The 27,194-nt window shown below is 38.7% G+C and overlaps 1 protein-coding gene across 1 annotated transcript in view; it reads left to right on the top strand.

Annotated features, from left to right (window-relative positions):
- The window catches only part of MMP16 (matrix metallopeptidase 16), a 401,911-nt gene that overhangs the window by 271,885 nt on the left and 102,832 nt on the right, over window positions 1-27,194 (top strand). The window contains exons 5-6 of the mRNA XM_005888277.2: window positions 19,888-20,049; window positions 22,325-22,536. Coding sequence (XP_005888339.1) covers window positions 19,888-20,049; window positions 22,325-22,536 — 374 coding nt within the window. The remainder of the gene's footprint in view (window positions 1-19,887; window positions 20,050-22,324; window positions 22,537-27,194) is intronic.

Below are 27,194 nucleotides of genomic sequence, written 5' to 3'. Positions count from 1 at the left end.
GTTGGGTTTTACTAAAAGAAAGTAGGCTAGAGAAGGTAAAATCAGGATTGCTTTAGAGAAAAACAAAAAAGAAATGCCTCCTTTTAAAGATGAATGTTAAAGAAAACACCATATTATTGACCCAAAATAGGTTCTTCTGGGAAAATGCTTATGTTAGGTAAAAAAGGAAAAAACATAAATTCTAAATGAATAATTAAATTTTTATCATTTCTTTACTGTAATCACTGCTGCTTGATTATATTTTAATGATTTATAAAAAAAAACTGACTTATAATTTGTTAGTAAATCTCTGTACATTGTGTATAGAGAATTGGTTTTATTTGTTTGCTTTTGCTTTTTTCCCCCTGAAAACAGGAATTATGTATGCCTCAGCAATCAAATCTGTAACATCACCAAAAATGAATCATCAGGTGGCAATGAAATACAAAAAGCAAAATTCAGAAAACAGCTAAAGTTTCATCCTCTTAACTTTTAAATCCTATAATTGTTTAATATGTTTTAAATCTTATAATTGTTTAATATGTTTGCTTTTGAACTGTGGTGTTGGAGAAGATTCCTGAGAGTCCCTTGGACTGCAAGGAGATCCAACCAGTCCATTCTGAAGGAGATCAGCCCTGGGATTTCTTTGGAGGGAATGATGCTAAAGCTGAAACTCCAGTACTTTGGCCACCTCATGCGAAGAGTTGACTCATTGGAAAAGACACTGATGCTGGGAGGGATTGGGGGCAGGAGGAGAAGGGGACTACAGAGGATGAAATGGTTGGATGGCATCACCGACTCGGTGGACGTGAGTTTGAGTGAACTCTGGGGGTTGGTGATGGACAGGGAGGCCTGGGATGCTGCAATTCATGGGGTTGCAAAGAGTCGGACATGACTGAGTGACTGAACTGAACTGATGTTTCCATCTCTCAGAAAGCAAGCAGTTGTACCTGAATATATGTCAGTCCTTTCCACGCATGTAAATAATATCCAGTGCGAAGAAACACACTGTATGGGTTTACTCTGGTGGCCACACACACTCACTCTAGTGACTCAATACCCGACTCAATCTATTCAACTCTTTCTGTAACATCCTTTCACTTGCTTTCCTGTTAATTTCTCCTTGCTGCATCCCTCACGTTGCAGTTTATACACCCTTCCTGTGTGGGACTGTATTATGGACCTCAAGAGCTGGTAATTTTAACCTTACTCTTAACCAGTCTTCATTTTCCTTTAGGAAGTAGAAATGAACCAGCTAAATACCTGAGTTTTTCTGTGTGCCCATAAGCCCCACTCCATCCTAACTCCTTGGGCTTCTTCCTTCTCCATCCTAAAATTACTTTCCCAGAAATTTCCTGGAAATTACTGTACATATTCATGATTGTCTTTAATGAGTGTCAGAGGAGGTTCTACAATGTAAAATAAAAGCCTTTCTGGTGTCCAAACATTTAGACTGAAAAAAATTGGAATTTTGTGAACAAAAAAATATTAATTGTTTTATAAATTCTTCTTGTATGCCAGCATGAATTGAATTCCAGCATCATGAAGGTTTTGACAGATACACTGACAGGAAACAAAGGCATGCATACACAGACTGACCTTGAGCTTGCAGCTGCGTATGCTATTTACAGAAGCCATGCTTTTTTCCCAGTTCTGCCTCCTTGCATCTTACTAAGTTCGATGCTTTTACTCAAAAAGAGCTGACCTATCTCCTTGTGACCCACCCTAGGTATTAGCAACACCATATCAATGCTGTTACCGTGAACCTTGCAAGCTCTTCTGTGGTATGTCAGTGAGGACATGGGTATAGTTAAATACTTGCAGGAATCACAGTCTAGATAAGCCAGTACAAGCAAGTGAATGAAACATTTTACAATTTTGTTTTCCCATTTCTTGTTAATTATTCATTATCTAGTTGAGTTCAAAAATTGCAGCAAAATGTCGTATTTAGATGCTATGTGAAAATAATATGAAATATTTATAAAAGGACCTTCAACAGATAACTTTTAACATCATAACCACTTAGTATACTAAATAGTATACTTTGAAAATTAAAATAAAAATCTAGATTCAAGTTTTTTACCTTTAGCAATCAACAATGGTAGTAAAATATGAGACAATTTTTTACGTGTATTTTGTTGTTTAAGGAATAATGATCAACTCTAACTTAATAATGGGAAAAAGCATAACTCAAGAAATGATTTCAATCATCTATGACTCAAGTATTTTCCTTTCCAGTTTTATGTCCCTTCATCACTGCCTTTGTTTAGGTCCTTGTCACCAAGTAACTGATTATTAAAGCAGTCTTCTAACCACTGCCTTTGCCTTCAGTCATTTCCCACTGCAATCACACCTTCATGCTGATGTCAAATTACCCTATAGCAATACCATTTTTGACTTCCCTGGTGGCTCAGACGGTAAAGTGTCTGTCTACAATGCGGGAGACCCAGGTTCGATCCCTGGGTTGGGAAGATCCCCTGGAGAAGGAAATGGCAATCCACTCCAGGACTATTGCATGGTAAATCCCATGGACAGAGGAGCCTGGTAGGCTACAGCCCATGGGGTCGTAAAGAGTCAGACACGACTGAGCAACTTCACTTTCACTTTAATACCATTTTTATATTAGTCTTTCAAGGTGTTCTGTTGCCTCCTACACAATGATCTGACTGTTAAACCTAGCATTCAGAGTTCTTCAAAACTTGATCTTAACATTCTTTCCAGCATCATCACTCACATATTTTTATATCAAGATCACGTTTAACCAGTTGGTGCATGAGTTCTGGTAAAGTCAAAACTGACATTTAAATTCCAGTTGTAACACTTAGTTTTCAGACCTGTGAATGTACTGGAGCTTCAATTTCTTGTTATATAAAATAGGGAACTTTTCACTCAAAAACCTGTAAAGTCTATTGATAATAATAAGAATAGTAGCATCAGCAGCAGCAGTAGCAGTAGTCAGAATAGGAATAATATTAGTAATATTAAAAGTAGTATAGTACTAGCTGATAACTATGTCTTTAAGAAGTATTTTATATACACTGCATTATTTAACCCACCAACAGCCTTATAAATCAGTTATATTAGACCTACTTTATAAATAAAGAAATTGAATCACACAGAGTTATATAATTTACTAGACTTTTACAGACAATAGCTGGTAGCATTTTGAATCTGATCTGTCTTAAGTGACTTAAGTAAACCTAACTTCAAAACCACATCAGTATTGCTAATGTATTCATTTTTCTTGTGAGAATTTCCATAGTTTCTCAGATTCTGCGAAGAGTTTGTGAACCTCAAAAATCTCAGAATCATTGAGCTAAACCCTTGGTTCCTTAATTAAGAACAAGGGACTTTGGAGATTTATCTAGGAGACTATGGTGTTTCATATTGTCTGGCCCACAGTAGAAAAATCAACTGTATGTAAGGATAAATTGTTTATCAATGATTCTATAAATACTTCTTTGCATATAGTGGATACTTAGTAATGATTAAAGAAATATGTCAAATAGCTGCGGATCTGGAAATAGCACATAATACTGGGATTATTATAATAGCCATACTAAGAATGGCTACTGAATGGATAGTACTTAAAGTTCACATACAGTGAAAGGATATATAATTAAGTTCCTGAGAAATGGCTTTGCATTTATTACACTATTGCTTTTGTTTCAGTTCAGTTCAGTCGCTCAGTCGTGTCTGACTCTTTGCAACCCCATGAATCACAGCACGCCAGGCCTCCCTGTCCATCACCATTTCCCAGAGCTCACTCAGACTCACGTCCATCGAGTAAGTGATGCCATCCAGCCATCTCATCCTCTGTCATCCCCCTTTCCTCCGGCCCCCAATCCCTCCCAGCATCAGAGTCTTTTCCAATGAGTCAACCCTTTGCATGAGGTGGCCAAAGTACTGGAGTTTCAGCTTTAGCATCATTATTTCCAAAGAACACCCAGGGCTGATCTCCTTTAGAATGGACTGGTTGGATCTCCTTGCAGTCCAAGGGACTCTCAAGAGTCTTCTCCAACACCACAGTGCAAAAGCATCAATTCTTCAGCACTCAGCTTTCTTCACAGTCCAACTCTCGCGTCCATACATGACCACTTTACAGAGAGAGGAAAGTAATCCTCCAGAATCATCTTGACCATTAAATTGATCGACCCAGGGGGAGAGTATAGCACATATAAACCACACATGAATAAATGACAAGGGGCATAAATGAGAATGTTTCTATACTCCTAACTAGGCTCAACAGGAGAGGGATAAAAACTTAATATGGTGCAATTAGCCATAACGAATCTTATTTCTTTAGAAGGCCTATATTAAACATTGTGAAAGTGAAAGTTGCTCAGTCGTGTCCAACTCTTTGGGACCCCATGGACTATACAGTCCATGGAATTCTCTAGGCCAGAATATTGGAGTGGGTAGCCTTTTTCTTCTCCAGGGGATCTTCCCAACCCAGGGATAGAACTCAAGTCTCCCTCATTGCAGGCAGATTCTTTACCAGCTGAGCCACCAGGGAAGCCCTAAATGTTGTGAACACATCTCTAATTCACTAAAAAACAAATTTCATATCCAAACCAGAGCCTAAATGAATAAAACATTTGCCTTGGCCTTGATTATCCAAATATTATCCCAGGGTGTCCACTTTACCTAAGATATATTTAAATTATTTTAATTATATGATTTTTTTCTAAAGTTCTTTAATAAGAATCTATAAATATTTGGTGGTAGATATCTTTGGAAATACCTTTACTGATTTTTAGAAGACCTATTAGATGGCTATTTGTTTTTGTTATATTTTAATGGCCTGGTGTTTAATTATGCCTTGTTATTGTAAATCAGTGGCATGCCCCAAAGGAAACTGCATCCCAACAGGCAAACTCTGAAACATTCCCAGAAACTCTCCTCAGTATCTGGGGAAATGTTTTCAAATGTAATGTGAAAATGAAAATCCATGTACTTTACCCTTCTCCTAATTTTAGCAGTACTATTTCCTTTTCTTTTGAAAATATTTTCTTTGCTACAAGCCTTTTAGACTTAATTAAAAATTAGAAGCAATGAAAACGATTAAAACTTTTTGAGCAGCTGGAATTGTACTTAGGAAGTACATTTAAAAGTATTAACTCTGGCATTCATTTAGTGGAGAAAAGAAATAGAAATTATTGTTACAGATGCTTAGAAAGAGTTCTTATGCAACAGCTATGCACTTTGAATAGGTAGCTTGATAGGGTAGACCTTGCCTCCTGGATGCAAACTCTGAAGTCTTGAGAAGATGTTTAGGGCTAAGGACAAAGTAAAGACATCCACTTCCTCAGCACACATTAATTTTTTGTTGTGGGCCTAGACTGTTCAGTTCAGTTCAGTTGCTCAGTCATGTCTGACTCTTTGTGACCCCATGAATTGCAGCATGCCAGGCCTCCCTGTCCATCATCAACTCCTGGAGTTCACTCAAACTCACGTCCATTGAGTCGGTGATGCCATCCAACCATCTCATCCTCTGTCGTCCCCTTCTCCTCTTGCCCCTAATCCCTCCCAGCATCAGAATCTTTTCCAGTGAGTCAACTCTTTGCATGAGGAGGCCAAAGTATTGGCGTTTCAGCTTCAGCATCAGTCCTTCCAATGAATATTCAGGACTGATCTCCTTTAGAATGGACTGGTTGGATCTCCTTGCAGTCCAAGGGACTCTCAGGAGTCTTCTCCAACACCACAGTTCAAAAGCATCAATTCTTCGGTGCTCAGCCTTCTTCACAGTCCAACTCTCACATCCATACATGACTACTGGAAAAACCATAGCCTTGACTAGACGGACCTTTGTTGGCAAAGTAATGTCTCTGCTTTTGAATATACTATCTAGGTTGGTCATAACTTCGCTTCCAAGGAATAAGCATCTTTTCATTTCATGGCTGCAGTCACCATCTACAGTGATTTTGGAGCCCAGAAAAATAAAGTCTGACACTGTTTCCACTGTTTCCCCATCTATTTCCCATGAATTGATGGGACCAGATGCCATGATCTTAGTTTTCTGAATGTTGAGCTTTAAGCCAACTTTTTCACTCTCCTCTTTCATTTTCATCAAGAGGGTTTTTAGTTCCTCTTCACTTTCTCCCATAAGGGTGGTGTCATCTGCATATTGAGGTTATTGATATTTCTCCCGGCAATCTTAATTCCAGTTTGTGCTTCTTCCAGCCCAGTGTTTCTCATGATGTACTCTGCATAGAAGTTAAATAAGCAGGGTGACAATATACAGCCTTGATGTACTCCTTTTCCTATTTGGAACTAGTCTGTTGTTCCATGTCCAGTTCTAACTGTTGCTTCCTGACCTGCATACAGGTTTCTCAAGAGGCAGGACAGGTGGTCTGGTATTCCCATCTCTTTCAGAATTTTCCACAGTTTATTGTGATCCACACAGTCAAAGGCTTTGGCATAGTCAATAAAGAAGAAATCGATGTTTTTCTGGAACTCTTCCTTTTTCCATGATCCAGCAGATGTTGGCAATTTGATCTCTGGTTCCTCTACCTTTTCTAAAACCAGCTTGAACATCTGGTATTAAGAGGTGGCAAGAATACACAGAAGAACTGTACAAAAAAGATCTTCATGACCAAGATAATCACGATGGTGTAATCACTCACCTAGAGCCAGACACCCTGGAATGGGAAGTCAAGTGGGCCTTAGAAAGCATCATTATGAACAAAGCTAGTGGAGGTGATGGACTTCCAGTTGAGCTCTTTCAAATCCTAAAAGATGATGCTGTGAAAGTGCTGCACTTAATATGCCAGCAAATTTGGAAAACTCAGCAGTGGCCACGGGACTGGAAAAGGTCAGTTTTCATTCCAATCCCAAAGAAAGGTAATGCCAAAGAATGCTCCAACTACTGCACAATTGCACTCATCTCACATGCTAGTAAAGTAATGCTCAAAATTCTCCAAGCCAGGCTTCAGTAATACGTGAACCGTGAAATTCCAGATGTTCAAGCTGGTTTTAGAAAAGGCAGAGGAACTGGAGATCAAACTGCCAATATCCGCTTGGAATATGGAATGAAGCAGGGCAAAGGCTAATAGAGTTTTACCAAGAAAACGCAATGGTCATAGCAAACACCCTCTTCCAACAACACAAGAGAAGACTCTACACATGGACATCACCAGATGGTCAACACCGAAATCAGAATGATTATATTCTTTGCAGCCAAAGATGGAGAAGCTCTATACAGTCAGCAAAAACAAGGCCGTAAGCTGACTGTGGCTCAGATCATGAACTCCTTATTACCAAATTCATACTTAAATTGGAGAAAGTAGGGAAAACCACTAGACTCTTCAGGTATGGCCTAAATCAAATCCCTTATGATTATACAGTGGAAGTGAGAAATTGATTTAAGGGAATAGGTCTGATAGATAGAGTGCCTGATTAACTATGGATGAAGGTTAGTGACATTGTACAGGGCCTAGACTGTAAGGGGGCTTAACTCAGTTCCTGCCAGTTATTAGGTAACTTTGGCCAAGTCATGCCATCTACAAAAGTCTTCATTTCCTGATCTGGAAAATAGTGATAATAACAAAATTTAACTAATATGGTGAGACATACTACACGTGAATATTAACTGATATTCTTTGTGTTGCTTTTTAAACACTTTACGAGAACTTTTTGTTTCCTTTAATTCTAGTCTGGAGACGTCATTAATAATACTATACACTTTAACAGAACAAAACACTTCAAAGGTTTGAGCATATGTGAAAGAAAATTAGAGTTGTCATTAAACAAAACGATCAAATTTGCATGGCACACAGGTAAATGCTATTCAAAATTGTAACTTCATTGCCTCATATTAACTCATGTATGATAATAACTAATAAATTATTGTAATAATAAGCTTTTTTCATAGTCTTAACTATGACTTGGTTGAGAGAAAGCATCCAGAGAAGGTGCCAAGGAGTCATTCGGTAGCTTGAGAACCTTGGGGAATGAGGGAAATGTTGAGACCAGGAACAGCAGGCAGAAAGAAGGCAACGGAAGTGCACCAGACCCTTGAGGAACTGGAGGCTTAATGAGAGTGAAGTGGAAATAAGGGACATGTGAAAATCTTACCCGAAATCAGCTTCTATCCTGTCCTACTTTGCAGAGCTCAGTAGGGATCTGACTCGTGCAGAGGTGGGCGGCCATGAGGGAGGGTGGGGCCAGCTCTCCCGTGTGGAGAGCCTGACTAAGCCAGTAGCGCAGCCTCAAAAGCGTTATTGGCGGAGGGAGTGAGAACGTTCAGTCATGAGGTTTCGGTGACAAATTCAGTGACATACTTCTAGTTCATAATAAGTGGTCAACACATAGCATTTTATTCTTGTTATTTTTTCACATGTCTCCCAGACTTTTCTGGCTCTTCAGCAGGGACCCCAGGTTTTACCAGCTAGCAAGAAAGAGGCCCTCAGAGCTCAGTTGGGAAAGAGTCTGCCTGTGGTGCAGGAGACCCGGGTTCAATTCCTGAGTGGGGAAGTTCCCTTGGAGAAGGAAATGGCAACCCACTCCAGTATTCTTGCCCGGAGAATCCCACGGACAGAAGAGCCTGGTGGGCTACAGTCCTGGGGGATCTCAAGAGTCAGACATGAGTTAGCGACTAAACCACCACCAAGAAACAGGCCCTCTCTTTCAGTGAGACGCCAAGAGAATAGAAATAAAGGGGCAACCAAAGTATCAGGTCTTATATATTTGACAAAAACATATGAGGCAGCAAAATAGCTGATATTTTTATCTGCGAAAGTTTGCAGTCACAGACTTTTCTCAAATTTAGTTAGAATTATCACCAAACCTTTCAGTTTATGTAGAGATAATTGGACTGGACAATATTCAAGACACCTTTTATATATATATATATATATATATATATATATATATATATATATATATCAGGATTATTGTACAAATAATCAGATGCTTCAGAGTAGCTTCTTTTCATACCCAATTTTTTTTTAAGCTTATCTTGCCTATCTCCTAATCCTAATCACATAGTGAGGAATTAGAGTGCATAAATGTCCCATATTACTTATCTGTTACTGCATAAAAAATAAATCACCCCAAACCTTAGCAATTTATCACACTTATTATCTCACACAGTTCAGTGGAGTGGGGGCAGGTAAAGTATCCAAGAGCAGTTTACCTGGGGGTTTTGATTCCAGGTATATGAGAATGTGTAGTGAAATTATTGGTTGTGGCTGCAGTTATCTGAAGAGGCTGTAAAATCTACTTCCAAGCTTACTCCTGGAAATCTTTGGTAGGAGGCTCTGGTTCTCCACATGTACCCTCTGCATAGAGAGCTGTTTATAGGACATGGGAACTAATTCTCCAGAGAGAAATAACAAAGAAGGAAGTCCTAATGAACATTATGACCTAACCTTGGCAATCACATACCATCACTTCTACCATATTCTACTCCAGCAAGTACATATAATGAAACACCAGGAGGTAGAAGTCATTTGGGCCACCTTGGAGATTTGACTCCCACATATTTCTTTAGCTTCTCAACTGGCAAAACCAGTGTGTGGATAGTTTGAAAGGACAGAAGTTTAAGAAGGCCCATCCTATTTATCTATTAGGCACTGAGGTGACTACCACTAATCAGAGATTTCATGATGATTTCTGAGTTCTGTTTCTACACATGGACTTGAGCATTTTAAATTACATATTTAAATAAAAATTATTAACTTGCTCAAATATGTTCCCAGTCATTTTACCTACAAGTAAATATTAAGTATTTCCATGCATCAGAAGCTGTCAGGGAAATTATGGTATGTGTTACAATCAAGTTATGTGCAAAAGGCCAAGGATACACAGAGACAGAGAAACTAAATTTACCTGGGGAGGTGGACAAAGCTTCACAGAAGAGGTGTTTCTGAATTTTGTTTTGAAGGGTTAAAAAATTTTGCAAGACTGACAGAGGTAAACAAAAAGATATTAGAAAAACAAATCCAGACCTTCAGAAAGTTTCAGAAGACAACATACAGAATGATACTGCATTTATAAAACTATAATTTGTTTAAAGACACATATTTGATTAAGCAGGAGATTGAGAAATTTAAAATTCAAGTTAGTGATTGCCTCTGGAGGGACCAGGACAGTCAAAGATAAGGGCAAAAACAGAGATTGATTTAGTAATGCTAATGTTTTAATACTTATATAGGATTATGAATGTCATGATTACATATAACATTTTCTACATATGAAATATTGTATAGTCATTTTTGATATTCAAGGTATGCTGTTAGCAGAAGGAGTTGCATATGGAAATGAATGGAGGGTTGAAAAAGTTCAGAATGAAATATAAAGACGTAATTATGATAAGGAAATTTTAAATAATGCATTATATTTAATAATATACGGTTCAGTGTCCTGAAATTATATTGGAGTATACAAAGTGAAGAAGATTAGGGATTCAATTGAAAACAACACACTCAAATCTCAAAATCTTACAAAAGAAGCAAGTACTATTTCTGTATTAAGAGCCATTTAGCTGATTTCACCTGCATGTTGATAAGATCAAGGCATATTGCAGTTGAGAATCTTGAATCATGTAAATTAATGATAAGTTACAGAAGCAGTTATTATTTTCATCATTAGGCAAAAAGTCTGGTGCATTTTAATTGTCTAAAATTCATCATGGGCCAAAAACTTTTGTTCTAAGTAGAATTCAAACTACAGACTGGTACTTTACTTAACAACTTACCCTTTTAAACTGTTATGAATCTTCAGTAAGTTTTAATTATATTATTGCCAGTCATCTGAAGGATGGTAATTACTTGGAGCGTTTAGCCAGTATTTCTGATTAAAAGTACTGTGGCAAAGTCAATAGGTCATGGGTTCATGTCCTAAGCCTATTAATTTTCTTCGAAAGCCTTACTTTATTTCTTAAACAAGGAATGACTCCACTGTTAGGAAAGATGCTTAGAATAAATTAGATTAATCTGAAGTGAATAGACATATGAAATATGATTTTTGCTGTTATCACCTTGTCTTACTTTTTGTGGTTTTTTTCTTCATTTCTCTTACTAGCTGAAAGGAAAAAAAAAAAAAAGTGAATAAAACACTGTTGTCCTGTGAGAGATTTGAAGTACTTGTTAATTCATCAAGGTCCAATAGTTTGATACATGGCTAACAGTGATATTTCGGAGAAGACAATGGCACCACACTCCAGGACTCTTGCCTGGAAAATCCCATGGATGGAGGAGCCTGGTGGGCTGCAGTCCATGGGGTCGCTGAGGGTTGGACACGACCAGTGACTTCACTTTCACTTTTCACTTTCATGCATTGGAGAAGGAAATGCAACCCACTCCAGTGTTCTTGTCTGGAGAATCCAGGGATTGGGGAGCCTGGTGGGCCGCCGTCTCTGGGGTCGCACAGAGTCGGACAGGACTGAAGCGACTTAGCAGCAGCAGCAGCAGCAGTGATACTTACCTGACCAAGAGTGAAAGAATGAATTCCTACTTACTTATCTAAGAACAAAGTTCAGGTTACATTTTTCCTAGGGAAGGGGACATAATACACAGGAGGAAGGTTATGAAGGTTGGATTTATTTCCTTTTGAAGAATAAAGACAAGACATAATCCCTGTAAGATCACATTGGGACTTTCTGACAAAGAAGTTGTATCTGTTTTGATAAAAGAAGGGCAGGAGAGTCTTAAGGGCATTTTCCAAACCAGTGCTATCATCTTGCCAAGCTTGGATGTCACCATAGCATCTTGGGAACCTTGACTGCACACCTTTGTGTCTTCTGCTCCTGGTTACACAGCCTTGTTTTGCTGGCCCATTGCAAGCTTTATGGATTGCTGTTTTGTCATTAGGTCTGCTTTTGATAAAAATTTCTCTCACTTTTAGCGCACTGATAGCACATTCCAGCCAAACTTACATGTATTTTGTAAGCATGAGTATGCCCAGACCCTAAGCATACACCTGTCCTACCACTTTGCAACTTCTTTGCAGTTGTCCTAGTTCTTGTTCAGTTGTGAAGTCGTATCTGACTCTTTGTGAACCTGTACTGCTTCTCATCCTGTTTGTCTCGCTGTTAACCCTATGCATGCTGTTCTTTGAGCCCAGAGTAGGCAAGGTGTGAGCGAAGAGGCTGGTAGAAGATATGAAAAGCTATAGGAACTGCAGACACATTTCTTACCATAACCAAGCCATAATGGAGCCATAACATAACCTCATATAGCATAACCATATTGCTGCTCCAATGTAGTCCCAGTGCAGCAGCAGCCAGGGCTTTCATGGTGAAGCTGTATTCATACAGGAGTATTGCACAAAGCAGCCCATGACGAAGCAAGTACTTGTGCTGTGCACACGCAGTGCTGTAAGCAATCTCAGCTGTTACATAGTCATTATTTACAAAATGTGGGGCGAGAGAGCCTCAAAACGCCATCTTGGCTAATTTGTTCTCTCCCCACCGACCCCACGGACTGCAGCATGCCAGGCCTCCCTGTCTCTCACCATCTCCCAGAGTTCACCCAAGTTCATGTGCACTGAATCAGTGATGCTGTCCAACCGTCTCATCCTCTGCCACCTTCTTCTCCTCCTGCCTTCAGTCTTTCCCAGCATCAGGGTCTTTTCCAATGAGTTGGCTCTTCCCATCAGATCAAATCATTGGAGCTTCAGCTTCAGCATCAGTCCTTCCAATGAGTATTAAGTGTTGCCGTCACTTAGGATTAACTGGTTTGTTCTCCCTGTTGTCCAAGGGACTCTCAAGAATCTTATGCAACACCACAGTTCAAAAGCATCAATTCTTCGGCGCTCAACCTTCTTTTTGGTCCAACTCTCACATCTATACATGACTATTGGAAAGACTTTGACTATATGGACCTTTGTCAACAAAGTGATGTCTTTGCTTTTCAATACGCTGTCATAGCCTTCCTTCCAAGAAGCAAGTGTCTTCTAATTTCATGGTTGCAGTTACCATCCATATTGATTTTTGAGCCCCAGAAGAGAAAATTTGTCACTGCTTCCACTTTTCCACCCCTCTATTTGCCAAGAAGTGATGGTTTCAGATGTCATGATCTTAGTTTTTATAACATTGAGTTTTAAACCAGGTTTTTCGCTTTCCTCCTTCACCTTCGTCAAGAGGCTCTTTAGTTCCTCTTTGCTTTCTGCCATTAGAGTGGTATCATGTACATATTTGAGGTTGTTTTTATTTCTCCCAGCAATCTTGACTCCAGCTTGTAACTAATCCAACCCAAAATTTCACATGATGTACTCTGCATATAAGTTAAATAAACAGGGTGACAGTATACAGCCTTGACATACTCCTTTCCCAATTTTGAACCAGCCAGTTGTTTCATGTAAGGTTCTAACTGTTGCATCTTGGCCTGCCTACAAGTTTCTCAGGAGATGGGTAGGGTGGTCTGGTATTCCCATCTCTTTCAGAATTTTCACGGTTTGTTGTGATCCACACAGTCAAAGCCTTCCACATAGTCAATGAATCAGAAGCAGATGTTTTTCTGGAATTCTCTTGCTTTCTCTATGTTCCAAAGAATGTTGGCAATTTGAGCTCTGGTTCCTCTGCCTTTTCTAAACCTAGCTTGTACATCTGGAAGTTCTCAATTCAAGTACTGCTGAAGCCTAACTTGAAGGATTTTGAGCATATCCTTACTAGCATGGGAAGTGAACACAATTGTAGACTAGTTTGAACATTCTTAAGCCTTACCCTTCTTTGGAATTGAGACGAAAACTGACCTTTTCCAGTCCTGTGGCCACTGCTGGGTTTTCCACACTTGCAGACATATCCAGTGCAGCACTTTGGCAACGTTATCTTTTAGTATTTTCAATAGCTCAGCTGGAATTCCATCACCTCTACTAGCTTTATTGGTAGTAATGCTTCCTGCTGCTGCTGCTGCAGCTAAGTCACGTCAGTCGTGTCCGACTCTGTGCGACCCCAGAGATGGCAGCCCACCAGGCTCCCCCGTCCCTGGGATTCTCCAGGCAAGAACACTGGAGTGGGTTGCCATTTCCTTCTCCAATGCACGAAAGTGAAAAGTAAAAGTGAAGTCGCTCAGTCATGTCCGACTCTTAGCGACCCCATGAACTGCAGCCTACCAGGCTCCTCCGTCCATGGGATTTTCCAGGCAAGAGCACTGGAGTGGGGTGCCAGTGCCTTCTCTGGTAATGCTTCCTAAGACCCTTTAATGTATTTTCTGGGCATGAGTATACCCAGATGCTGAGCATACACCTGTCCTACCACTTTGCACCTTATTTGTGGTTGCAGTATCTCATCAATATTAGATTTGTATCTTAATGAATGTATCTCTGATATAAAATCACAAAGGTGCTCATTCCGGAGTTGGTGTTAGACGTCTGACATGTAAAATAACTGTGATTCATTTCTCCCTACTTCCTCCCACCTGTGAGTGTTCTCTGAGACACAATCTGAAGCCTTCTCCATATATTGCATACTCACAAACACTCCCGTGGTTCCTACGTCTCTAATTAAATGACTCCTTTCTTCTTTCTGTTATCTCTGCCTATGACTAGCACATGCTTGCTGGATGATCCATAAGAGCATGTTTCATTGTATTTTTTTTTTTAATTTTTAACTCAAAATGTAATCTTTCAAAGTCCTGTTTTCCAGTAAATCTGACCTCCTGTGCCTTTTGATTTTCCACTGTCCAAACACTGTGAACATCCCACTCTCAGTCCTTAGTCCCTCCAATCATTGTAATTCCTCCTCTAAAATATTTTACAAAAGCAAACTTGTTCTGCACTCTCCAATTTCCTATAGACCATAGCCTTTTTCATTACTTCAGACACAACTATCTTCTGGCACTTTTGAGCAACTCAGTGACATTTATTGAGTGCTGGCGTATTTTAGTCCCACTGTCTGATGCCATATAAGAGTAGTGGTCTCCTCAGTTTTCTCTTACCTCATTTCATTCTCTTTCCACCCATGATAGTCTGAAAAAAAACTGGGGAGTGGGCAGACAGAAAAAGGTTGTTATAGGAGGACAAACTTTCAGTTATAAGATGAATAAGTCCTAAGGATCTAATGTATAGCATGGTGACTATAGTTGATGACACTGAATTTTATCACTGCAATTTGATAGAGTTCTCACGGCAAAGAAAGAAAGCTGGTAATGGATGTGTTATTAACTCATTGAGGAGAATCCTTTCGCAATGTAAACATATCTCAAACTACCACAATGTGCAGTTTAAATATTTTGCAATTTTGTCATTTGTACTTCAATAAATTTTGTGGGAGGAAGAAAAATATCTGAACTATATTTAGATGGAAATGACATTCTGTTCTTTACTATTCACATTCTAATTAGTCCTCCACTTCCTACGAACTCATTCACTCATTCAGCTCATTTAATGATTGAAAGTGAAAGTGAAAGTGAAGTCGCTCAGTCGTGTCTGACTCTTTGCGACCCCATGGACTGTAGCCTACCAGGCTCCTCCCTGCATGGGATTCTCCAGGCAAGAATACTGGAGTGGGTTGCCATTTCCTTCTCCAGGGGATCTTCCTGACCCAGGGATCGAACCCAGGTCTCCTGCATTCAAGGAAGACGCAGGCAGACGCTTTAACCTCTGAGCCACTAGGGAAGCGTCTGCCTGCATCTGCATGGCATGTGGGAGACCTGGGTTCGATCCCTGGGTCGGGGACATCCCCTGGAGAAGGAAATGGCAACCCACTCCAGTACTCTTGCCTGGAGAATCCCATGGACAGAGGAGCCTGGTGGGCTGCAGTCCCCAGCGTCGCAAAGAGTCGGACACAACTGAGTGACTTCATTTAATGATTAATCATCTGCTAGATGTCAGACAATGTCTTTGAACTGAAGGTGTGAAGATACATGATGCACAAGTTCAGTCTTTAAAGAGTTCAAAATTCATTGGGAAGACCTGCTCAGAGATGATGACAATAAAATGCTACTGACTTTTACGATAAGGTGATGCACAATGGGTTATGGGAGCAAAAAGAGAGCACGTGGTAATTGTACCCCTTTGGGGAAGGACATCATAGAGAAGGTAACATTTGAGCACTCACACCAAGTCAACTTGATATGCATCCAACACACCAAGAGGGCTTCCCTTGTGGCTCAGTTGGTAAGAGAATCCACATGCAATGCGGGAAACCTGAGTTCAATTCCTGGGTTGGGAAGATCCCTTGGAGGAGGGAAAGGCTACCCAATCCAGTCTGGCCTGGAGAATTCCATGGACTGTATAGTCCACGGGGTCACAAAGAGTCGGACACGACTGAGAGGCTTTCACTTCACTTAACTTTAACACACCAAGCAAAGGAAGGTGTGTTTCAATTCTAGGAGGAAGACAGTTCATGCATTTACCTTCAGGGCTGAGCAAGCACATACTTACATAACTAGAAAGAGGGTATCAGAAGGAAAAGAAATAGGAAATAATGTTGTAAAGGAGGAGAAAGGAATATGGATAAAAGATCTTGGAAGTATCTTGTAGGCAGAGGAAAAATATCAAAAACTGAAGCAAAAGTGGGTGCAGGAAGCTGTCCTTTCTCCCATTATACATTTTCCTGCTGTATACCCCCTGGAATTTCACTCCCTGCTTTGTCCATGTTATTTAATTCCTTTAAATGTATTCTTAAAGTAATAGTGATCTCTTTTGTTTGATACCTTGGGATCATGAGGCTTATTTTCAGGCCCTCTCCTCCCATTTTCATCTGTTACCACAGGAAGCACAGGCCAGCCCTTACCCCTGGGACTCTCATTCTCTTACAGTTTTGTACATTGCCATTTCTGCCTTCATTTCCTTCCTTCTCTCTGCTGAAGCTGTTCACTCCAGAGATGTTCAAAGTCCATTGTCAGCAAAACCTCTTTAATAGCAACCAACTTATTTTGAAAATGTTCCCTTTAGATTCTTTCGGTAACTAAACTTAGTCTCTCCATTGCTTCAAAACGCTAGCTGTTTTCTCCCCCACATTCCTTCTACTGCAGGACGTGAGCTATGATACATGCCCTCTTATATTTTCTTTTCTTTTTAATGCCACTTCAAGATCATGCTCCCAGTCTCCTCCATAGAAATGTCAAGCTGTGACTGATTTTGTTGGACTGTTCCGTCCACGTGTCCCCTTGCTGTAGTCATCTACCAGCAGCCACATTGTTCTCCTGAATCCTTGACGACTTTATCTCCCAGTTTGACCCTAATCCCTTTGATATCACTTCATTTTTAATTGGAGGATAATTACAAGGCTGTGTTGGCTTCTGCCCTACAACAGAGCAAATTGGTCATGATTATATTCCAGCCCCCTTGGTCATCATAGAGTGCTAGGCTGGGCTCCCTGTGTTATACAGCAGCTTCTTGCTAGTTATCTATTTTATACATGACAGTGTATATATGTCAATGCTACTTTCTCAATTTGTCCTACTCTTTCCTTCCCCTGCTAAATACCACATTTATTTTAATTCTTGGTGATCTCAATGGTCATGTAGAAAAATTTTTCCAGTGTTCAGCCCTCTAAGTTATTGGATCTCCCATCCAATGACTTTGTATTCCACTCTAACTCAGAGACTCACTCCCATAGGTATATCCTTGACCTCGCTCTTACAAATCTCAATTTCTGATATCTATTATGACTGCCACAGAGTATCTCTCCAGCTCACTCTTACTAGCCTCATGACACCAAATATCCTTTCACAACATCATTTAAGAGATGATCTTAATCTTATCACCATATCTTGCTATAATCCTTCATCCCATAATGTAATCACTTCCTTCCTTACATGAGATAAATACCCTGGCAAGTCAAAAATCAATCCCTTATTTATTTGAATCTCTAAAAATTTTCCATGGCCATTTTCAACACTCAAAGAATGAGCTCCTGGTAAGGCACTCACCTCCACCAAACAAAAAAAGCAAGGCAACAAATGATAAGTTTCCTAGTGTTTTGTCCATTGAATGGTATCTTCATTCTTTTAAGTTGCTGGTGTCAAAAGACATGGTATTATCTTTGACTTTTTTTTTTCTCACACCTTGCATTTTGTCTTTTAAGAAGCTATGTGATTCTTGTTTCAAAATGTATCAAAAATTTTACTGCTTCTGTATACCTTCATTATACCCGCTTTGGGCCAGGTCACTAGTATCTTTGCCTGAATTATTACGCTAACATCAGAGATTTAATCATGCTGAGCCCCTTGCCCACTGCATTTGATTATCATAAGTAGTTTCCAGAATGATCTTGTCAAAATGTAAGTCAGATTATGTCCCTCCTCAGCTCAAAACCTTTCAATGATCCCCACTGCAGTCAGCCTAGAAAGCAAAACCATTACTGTTCTCTAAAATTCCCTGTATATTCTAGGCTCCATTTCCTCTCTGACTTTATTCTTTGTCTGCCTTATTATTTATCGGTATCATTTTTCACTATGTAACATCCTGTTTATTTTACTTTTCTATCATGTTCCTCTCTGGTCTCCCCCATTAGAATGTAATGTTATGAGGACAGAAATCCACCTATGTCTTACTACATGAACTTGCAAATTGTATTTCATGTCTCCAAGCTTTGTTTTCTCATTTTTTAAGTGGACATGATTATAGTGACTGGAGAACTGTGGGAATTAAGTGAGAAAATACAGGTCAAAAGGCCCAGTGCAGAGTTAGTAAACTTAATAAAGGTAGTCAACATTTTTATTACAGATAATACATATTATATTATTTTTCTTTTAACTTCTATTTCTTTTTAAGCCTCTCTAATTTGTTCCCCACTGATATTTAAACAGATATTCTCTGAAACTCAGGTAAGCCCCAGATATGTTTGAACGGCTCCTTTCTGTGTGCAGTTAGCCCCACGGTTTCACCCTTCCCTCTGACAGACTACTCCAGAAAGGAAGTCAAAAAAGTACTGGTTATGCACCCAGTTTTCATGTTTAAAAAAATAGCCCTCTGCAGGTAATCACCACAGTGATTACATTGTAAAAGTGGTTGGAAAGGAATGTTCCTTAAAGTGAGACTCAGGAAGTCCACTGAATTCTTTAGCATTTGTAACAAGTCAACCGCCTAAAACTGCATTTTATGTTCAGTCATGTTAAATTTATCACTTAGAAACATAACGCTTGGAAGAATAACAGCCCCAATTCATTGATACTCATGAGGTTCAATTAAATTTTTGGAATGAACAAATATCCATGAAGGACTGGCTCTGTTCTCAGGCGCTGACTTATGATGATCCGAGAGTGGACAGCATGTAGAGGCCATCCGCAGGGGTCTGATTACACAAAGTCAAATTAACTGTCTCTGAGAGTTCTACGATAAATATATTTTGTTCAGATCATGCATTAATTGATTAGAATTTGTATTTGCAGAGCTAAGACTAGATTTCTAGTTTTTATGACTGCTACCCTATGACTTTTATTTTACACTCCTATTTTCCTATATTCTAAGCTGGTAAGAAAGATAACCATATTCTAGGAATTATAATAACCTGAGTTCTAGTCACAGCTATGTAAATACAAAGATTTACTATTGTTGACAAAATTTGTCACCCCCTATGCCTTAATCTACTCATTTGTGTAAAAGTAGGGATTGTACCTTGTATTTTTTGCGGAATTATTGTTAGAATTATGTCCAATATGAAGATCACATAAGTGAGATATAGTATATTGCATGTTTTCTAGGATATTTCAACAGCAGTAGTAGCGATTTCTGGTGCTACTGTTCTCTCTTCAACTTTTGTTCTTTATTCCTCTTTAAGTTTCTAAATTTTTGTGACTTCACTATCATCACCTCCTCACCACCAACCCTGCCCCTTCTTTTAAAAATAACATGTTTGATTTTACCCAAAGGTGATCCAATGATAAAAATCATACTGATCGTTGAACTAAAGAGTTCCTCTTATTTTCCTTGGGTAAAATTTTGGTAATATCAATTGTCCTTGTCAATTCTATACTTGAATATTAGTTATAATGATGCCTTTTCTTCTCATTTGCATAGGAAATGACTTATTTCTTGTGGCAGTTCATGAACTGGGACATGCTCTGGGGCTGGAACATTCCAATGACCCTACTGCCATCATGGCCCCTTTTTACCAGTACATGGAGACCGACAACTTCAAATTGCCCAGTGATGACTTACAGGGCATCCAGAAGATATACGGTAGGTCACCACTGATTCTGTTTGATTAACTCTGTAGTGAAGTATAGAATTCCTGTGTTGTCTTTTTTGAGATAGATGCTCTAAGTGTTGTATTAGAGAGAAAAATATTGAATGAAAATCTGATCTATTGGCAAAAGTCTTCTATCAGTCAAGTTTAGTTGGCACCAATCGCAGATATCTTAATGTACAGATTATGGGAAAGCTTAGGCACTGATAAACTTTCCTTACTGAGTTAATTGAAACCTGAAATTATAGTAAAGATCTGATAAACTTTAGTATTTAAAATTCAGGTAAAATATAATAAATTAATATAACCAATAAACACAGTGAGTTAGAAGACTTTGCTAGAAGAGACTGAGACTTTGATAAAAGCTGACAGATTGATTCTCACTGATATTTGATGTTAGATCCTGACAAACCACTTCTGAAAATGCTGAAAATAATCTTGTGTAATGGATGTAACAGAATAAACTCAAAAGCATGTAGTTATTGACTAAGAGTAAAAAATAACAAATGGCTAAGTTTACTAACACATCAGTTCAGTTCAGTTGCTCAGTCATGTCCGACTCTTTGCGACCCCATGAATCGCAACACGCCAGGCCTCCCTGTCCATCACCAACTCCCAGAGTTTACTCAAACTCATATCCATAGAGTCAGTGATGCCATCCAGCCATCTCATCCTGTCATCCCCTTCTCCTCCTGCCCCCACTTCCTCCCAGCATCAGAGTCTTTTCCAATGAGTCAACTCTTTACATGAGATGGCCAAAGTACTGGAGTTTCAGCGTCAGCATCAGTCCTTCCAATGAACACCCAGGCCTGATCTCCTTTAGGATGGACTGGCTGGACCTCCTTGCAGTCCAAGGACCCTCAAGAGTCTTCTTCACACATAATTCAAAATAAATGTATAGTAGAGTAAAATTGTTTTAATTTATGGGATTCAGTCAATGAATGAAAATTAAGACAAAAGGGAGAGAGACTATTACACATATTTAAATCCTAACTCCCTCAACATGGCCATTGACTTTTATAAAGACATGTATTTCACACAAAAATTTAACTGTTAAGAACTTGACATTTATAATCTACATGTAGAGAATATGCTTTAGTAAATTAATAAAATGAAGCTTTCATTTTACAATACAAGGTAAATGTGTGCTGTACGTATATTAATATTCAGTATTCAGAAACTATAATTTACATTTTTCAAGTATCATAGTTTAAATTCACTAATTTGTTTTTCATTTATTAGTTTTTCAACTTCAAAGTGGTGAGAATTCTCTCAGGGTTAAAATAAGTTTTGGGGGAAAAAAAGGTCAATTTTTGTTACTGCTCTTTTTTGGGGTGCTACTGAGAAAACAGAACTGTCTGGGACTCAAAACTAAATGGCTTATATGTTGAATGAGCTAGCCTCTGCCTATGTGGGTGTCATCAGACATTCTGCTGAAGTAGTTAACTGAAAGGAGGCTCTTTCTCATGACCTCATGAGTTAGTAGTCTAGACTGAAGGTCTGCAAAAGAGTATTCTTTCCATATCTAAATATTAAGTGTGAACAGCTCTGTATTTCTCTTTTAAAACATAAATCCCCTGAGGAATGATGCTTTACATCTGTAGCAGATTACATGTGTAAACTTTGGCTTGATTTAGAAACCCCCTTTTAGAAATACTTCTTCACATTAATATTTTACCTTGTAGTGTTTTAATCAATAGGCGTTTTAGATTTAGTATTCAAATGAAACACTAGTCTAGCAATTTGTCAAAACATTTCATTAGAAAAAAATAATGAAAGTCAAGAAAAGGTTATAAAATACAGTTAGGTACATAGATAGAATAAACTTTGATTTGTTAATGTTTCGAAATATTTGCACAGAATCATCTTTCAAAATCTAGGATTGACTTTAGTAGCGTTTACATGCAGGGTTCCAGTATTCATTTTAATTTATTTATTATTAATATACCACCTACTTCCAAAAGAGATTTCAAAGCAGCATATCCAATAAGGACTGTGGTGAAGCTATTAAAAAAAAATCATTAAAAATTAACAAAGAAGGCCTAGTTACTTGGATCTAGAATTCAGCATGATAAAGACAGTCTCTGATGGACTTGGCAATGGTTTGTTGAGTAAAATGGTTTGTTATTTCAGTAAATATACAATCTTAAAGACCTCTTAGCTCACTTAGTCAAACCCTTCACTGATGAGTGACTGTCCTCTGGAGCATGTTTTCTAGCACCCTTCCAATTTTAACTGAGCCAAGTGCTGTCCTCATATTTTCAAAAGGTCCGCCTGACAAGATTCCTCCACCAACAAGACCTCTACCAACGGTGCCCCCACACCGCTCTGTTCCTCCCGCTGACCCAAGGAAAAACGACCGGCCCAAACCTCCGCGGCCTCCCACGGGCAGACCTTCGTATCCTGGAGCCAAACCCAACATCTGCGATGGGAACTTTAACACTCTAGCTATTCTTCGCCGTGAGATGTTTGTTTTCAAGGTAGGAAGCTGTGACTTTTTTTTCTTTTTTTAACGGTAGATTAAGTGTCTACAGTGTCGCTTTAGAAAACAAGTTCTCGTTCATTCTAACACCACCTTCCCAGGCCTTTCACAGTTAGAAGGTTCAAAGAAAGTATCTTGAAAAGAAATGCACAAATGGGCTTAAATGTCTAGCAGAAGATTCTCGTAACGTTCTATTTGGGGAATGCATTTATGTCAGCAAAAGCTAAAATGCTTAGAAATGTGAGGCTAAAAAATGCTGCATGTTATGAACAGATAAAAAAACCGTAATTTCAGTCATGAATAGGAACTAATAGAGATGATTTGCTTGGGAGCTTAGCCACTTCTAGGCGCGCGGCCGCTACTCTGTCTTTGGTTTGCACATCTTTCTGAGATCCTTATAATTTCACTTGACAATTACAACACTGCTTTTTTTAAGAGGAGTATTGATCATTTCATTTTGCTCAGGGTCTACTAGTAGCCATTTAAGTTAAATCTCTTTGAGATGGTCATTTTGATTTTACATATATATGTTGTGTGTTTTTTTTTTTAAGTCAAGCATTTATAGGCATAAAAATCCAATGTCAAAAATTAATGTGAACCTAATTTACATTATTTTTTAAATGTTATAAACTAAAACTAATTTTATATTTTGCTAAATGTGCATTTCAGTGACATTGAATTCTCCAACAATAACCCTGAAAAACAATGTATCAAAATAAATTACATAATACTAAAAAGTGAATGTAGTATAATACTGAAAAATACTTTTTCCTCAATGTTTGTAAACCATTCTGAAAGATTAATGAAAAATGTAAGTTTTTTGTTGGCATCAGTATATTCAAATAGCTACATATTACCAATACCATTCATTTAAAAATAAAATAATGTGCTCTTTTTTTTAGTAGGTATGAATCAATAAATAATGAAATGTTGTCCTACTTACACAGAATATCCTATCTACCAGGGGCCATACTTTAAAATATATATATTTCATATAATTTTAATAGGCAAAATACTTTATTTCCTTTATTTGAAACTAAGGTTTGGATTTGCTATAAGATGCTCAAAAGCATCATAATTTTCAGAAAAAAAAATCAATGTTTTTGTTCAAATACATGAATATATTTTTGAATTTTATAAATGCCCTACAATGCTCAGTTAGATATCTCTTACTTAATTTAAGTAGGATAATAAATTTAGATTCAAGGAGTAAAGTAAAAAAGCTTACTCATTACTCATTGTGGCTAAGCCCACAACAACTAGTTGAAATGAACAGAAAATGCAATAATTTTCTTATTTTACAAGATACCAAATGACAACTGAAAGATTCTGATTTCACTGCTTTGGCTGAATTTCCACATCCAAGTGTTATTCCTTGATATCATGGTGATATCACCGAAATGTCATCTTTATCTGAGAATATGATATGAAATTGACTCTGAGTACATTCATTTCATTCTTCTTATCTGTCTAATTATATTGCCAGTTTCAGAAGGGACAGGTCTCTCCATGTCTAATGATTATTTTTACCAACCTTATGCTCTGCACACTGTGAGAGCTTAGTGAGTGCTCTTGAATAACCACTGGTTCTTGGCATCAGGAATGAGTTGAAAGTACATAGGCCAACTCTCAAATAAAATGCAGTGGCCACTATTTTCAATGTCAAAGCAACTGTGTGTGTGTGTGTGTATATATATATATATATATATATATATATATATATATTTTATATAGTGAGGGCTGCTTCTCTAAACTCTCATGGTACCTAGGATCCTTAATCAAAACTCTCTGCTGGACAGAGTTTCTAAACTGTCTGAATTCAGTTTCTTTCACCAGGCCCTGCTCTACTTCTAAGAATAAATTCTGTAGAAGATATCTTGTTTATAATTTTCATGCTCGTCTCCTATTGCCTATGATGAATATGTATGCCCAGGGTAGTTTACGAGGGACCAGGGCTTCCCTGACAGCTCAGCTGGTAAAGAATCTGTTTACAATGCAGGAGGTCCCACTTGGATTCCTGGGTCAGGAAGATCCCCTGGAGAAGGGATAGGCTACCAACTCCAGTATTCTTGGGCTTCCCTGAGGGCTCAGTTGGTAAAGGAATCTGCCTGCAATGTGGGAGACCTGGGTTTGATCCCTGGGTTTGGAAGATCCCCTGGTGGAGGAGGGCATGGCAACCCACCCCAGTACTCTTACCTGGAGAATCCCCATGGACAGAGGAGCCTGGCAGTCTACAGTCCATGGGGTTGGAAAGAGTCGGGCATGACTGAACAACACACAGGATTTATAAATAGAAGGTAACACCCCTGACTTTATGGAGCTCATACTCCAGGAGTGAAGATAAACATTAACCTAGGTACTTTTAAGATACAAGAGGAAAAGACATGAAGCAAAAGTACTGAAGTCTAGTTGAGTATATAAAACACACCTGACTGAGAAAAGGCTTATGCCAAATTTTGAGAGAGACGCTTCCTAGGCACATTAAAGCAATTGCTATTTGACATACTAAAAAGTTGATGTACTGCGGCAGAGAAGATAGATAGATATCATAACTCTAGTACAAAGTGATAAATGTTGTAAATCAGAAATAGACGAAAATTTGATCACAGGGAAGAGAATATGATTGAGTGATACCTGCTCTTAGTTAATAACTATGTGCATTGGGTAACTAATAGGTGCCTGAATATAAGCTAGGCACTTTATGTTGATAATCTCCGTGTGTGTTCTTAGTTGCTCAGTCTTGTCCAACTCTTTGTGACCCGGTGGACTGCAGCCCACCAGGCTCCTCTGTCCATGGCGATTCTCCAGGCAAGAATACTGGAGTGGGTTGTCATGTCCTTCTGCAGGGGATCTTCCCAACCCACGGATCAAACCCAGGTCTCCCACATTGCAGGCAGATTCTTTACCAACTGAGCCACCAGGGAAGCCTGCTGCTGCTAAGTCACTTCAGTCACGCCTTTCCCAATAGGGAAGCCTAATAACCTCTAAACCTTATAATAACACAGCAAGATGGAAAGCATTCTCTCTTTTACAAAACTGAAAATCAGGACAGTAAGTAGTCCATAAATGACTATGCTGCTGCTGCTAAGTCGCTTCAGTCATGTCCGACTCTGTGCGGCCCCAGAGACGGAAGCCCACCAGGCTCCCCTGTCCCTGGGATTCTCCAGGCAGGAACACTGGAGTGGGTTGCCATTTCCTTCTCCAATGCATGAAAGTGAAAAAGTAAAGTGAAGTCGCTCAGTCGTGTCTGACTCCTAGCGATCCCATGGACTGCAGCCCACCAGGCCCCTCCATCCATGGGATTTTCCAGGCAAGAGTACTGGAGTGGGGTGCCATTGCCTTCTCCGATAATTGACTATAGGTTTACTTAATTCCAAAAATCTGTTTTCCACATTAAGTTTTGCTAACTGAAAGAGCTAGGGAAAGTTTGAAAAGAAAAATAGACTTAAAGCTATATTTTAAAATAGTAAGTATTCAAGAAATACTTACCAAACGTATGTTGTGAGACTCTGTTTTAGGCACTGGCAGTGTAGCAGTTAAAACAAACAAACAAACAGCAATAACAACAACAAAACAAAAAACCCAAGCTAGATCCTGCTTTCTTGGAGCTGACATTCTGTTTTCAAAGTGGATGTTCAGGGGAGAGTGCTTCACACAGAGGTTTGGACCTGCCACGCAGGGCTAATCGGACAGCACCCACATTGACTGAGCCCCCCAAATTCTGTTTTTCTCTGTTAAGAACTTCAGGCCTTTTAGCTACTCCCTCTGTGCCTACATGGTCTAGACTACCTTCACCTCTAAATTAACGTCATTTTCCAGGTACCTGATCTTCCCACCTGAAGTTACTCGTTGTCAGTCTCTCTTGGCACACCTACTTTTTAAATTTTCCTTTGACATACTCACCATTAACTTTTGTAGTTTGCTCCTTATCATCTGTCCCTTCAAGTGCATTTTAAGATCACCCACTATTAGATTTCACTTTTAATAATGTAACAATTTTCTACTTTTCTTCATTACTATTCTTTATGCAAATTGGAAACCTCTTTGTTTCTTCAACTCTTACCAACACTCATTTCACTTTAGTTTTATTCCCTGGGGCCTCTCTACAGCCTTTGCTTATCCAAAATTTTCATCCTCAACATCTTCCACATGTCCCAGACCCTCTTAACTATTCATCAACCCCAAAATCTCTTTTTAGTGATTTTTATATTTATTCTCTACATTCAGTTTGCATGCTTTTTTATTTCTATTTTCTTTAATTATTTCTCATTGTAATGTGTTTCTTAACTAGATTATAAACTTCAGAGTAGGGATTGGTTTGTATGGACCTCGTGGTGCTTGAGCAAATAAATTAGGTAATTTCAGTATAATATGTATTGAATGAAACTATAGCTTTACCTTGTTTATACAACAGTAATCAATCAATTGAAAGTATTCCATTCTTTTAGTTCATTATTCCATGCCCAGGATCTCCATGAGTATTATCTACTTCAATTCTATATGTATGATTTTTAAGTAAAAAAGAAGAAAATATAGATATAAGTAAAAGATAATATCATCAAGTGATTTTGTTTTCTTAATAGAAGGAGACTTTCTTTATAAGTGTAGCTTCAGCATAATTCTTCTGGTAGCAGTCTTCTTAGGAGGTTGGATATA

Source organism: Bos mutus, chromosome 14 (genome assembly GCF_027580195.1).
Source record: "Bos mutus isolate GX-2022 chromosome 14, NWIPB_WYAK_1.1, whole genome shotgun sequence".
Lineage (NCBI taxonomy): Eukaryota > Metazoa > Chordata > Mammalia > Artiodactyla > Bovidae > Bos > Bos mutus.
This window is presented reverse-complemented; position numbering and strand designations above follow the sequence as displayed.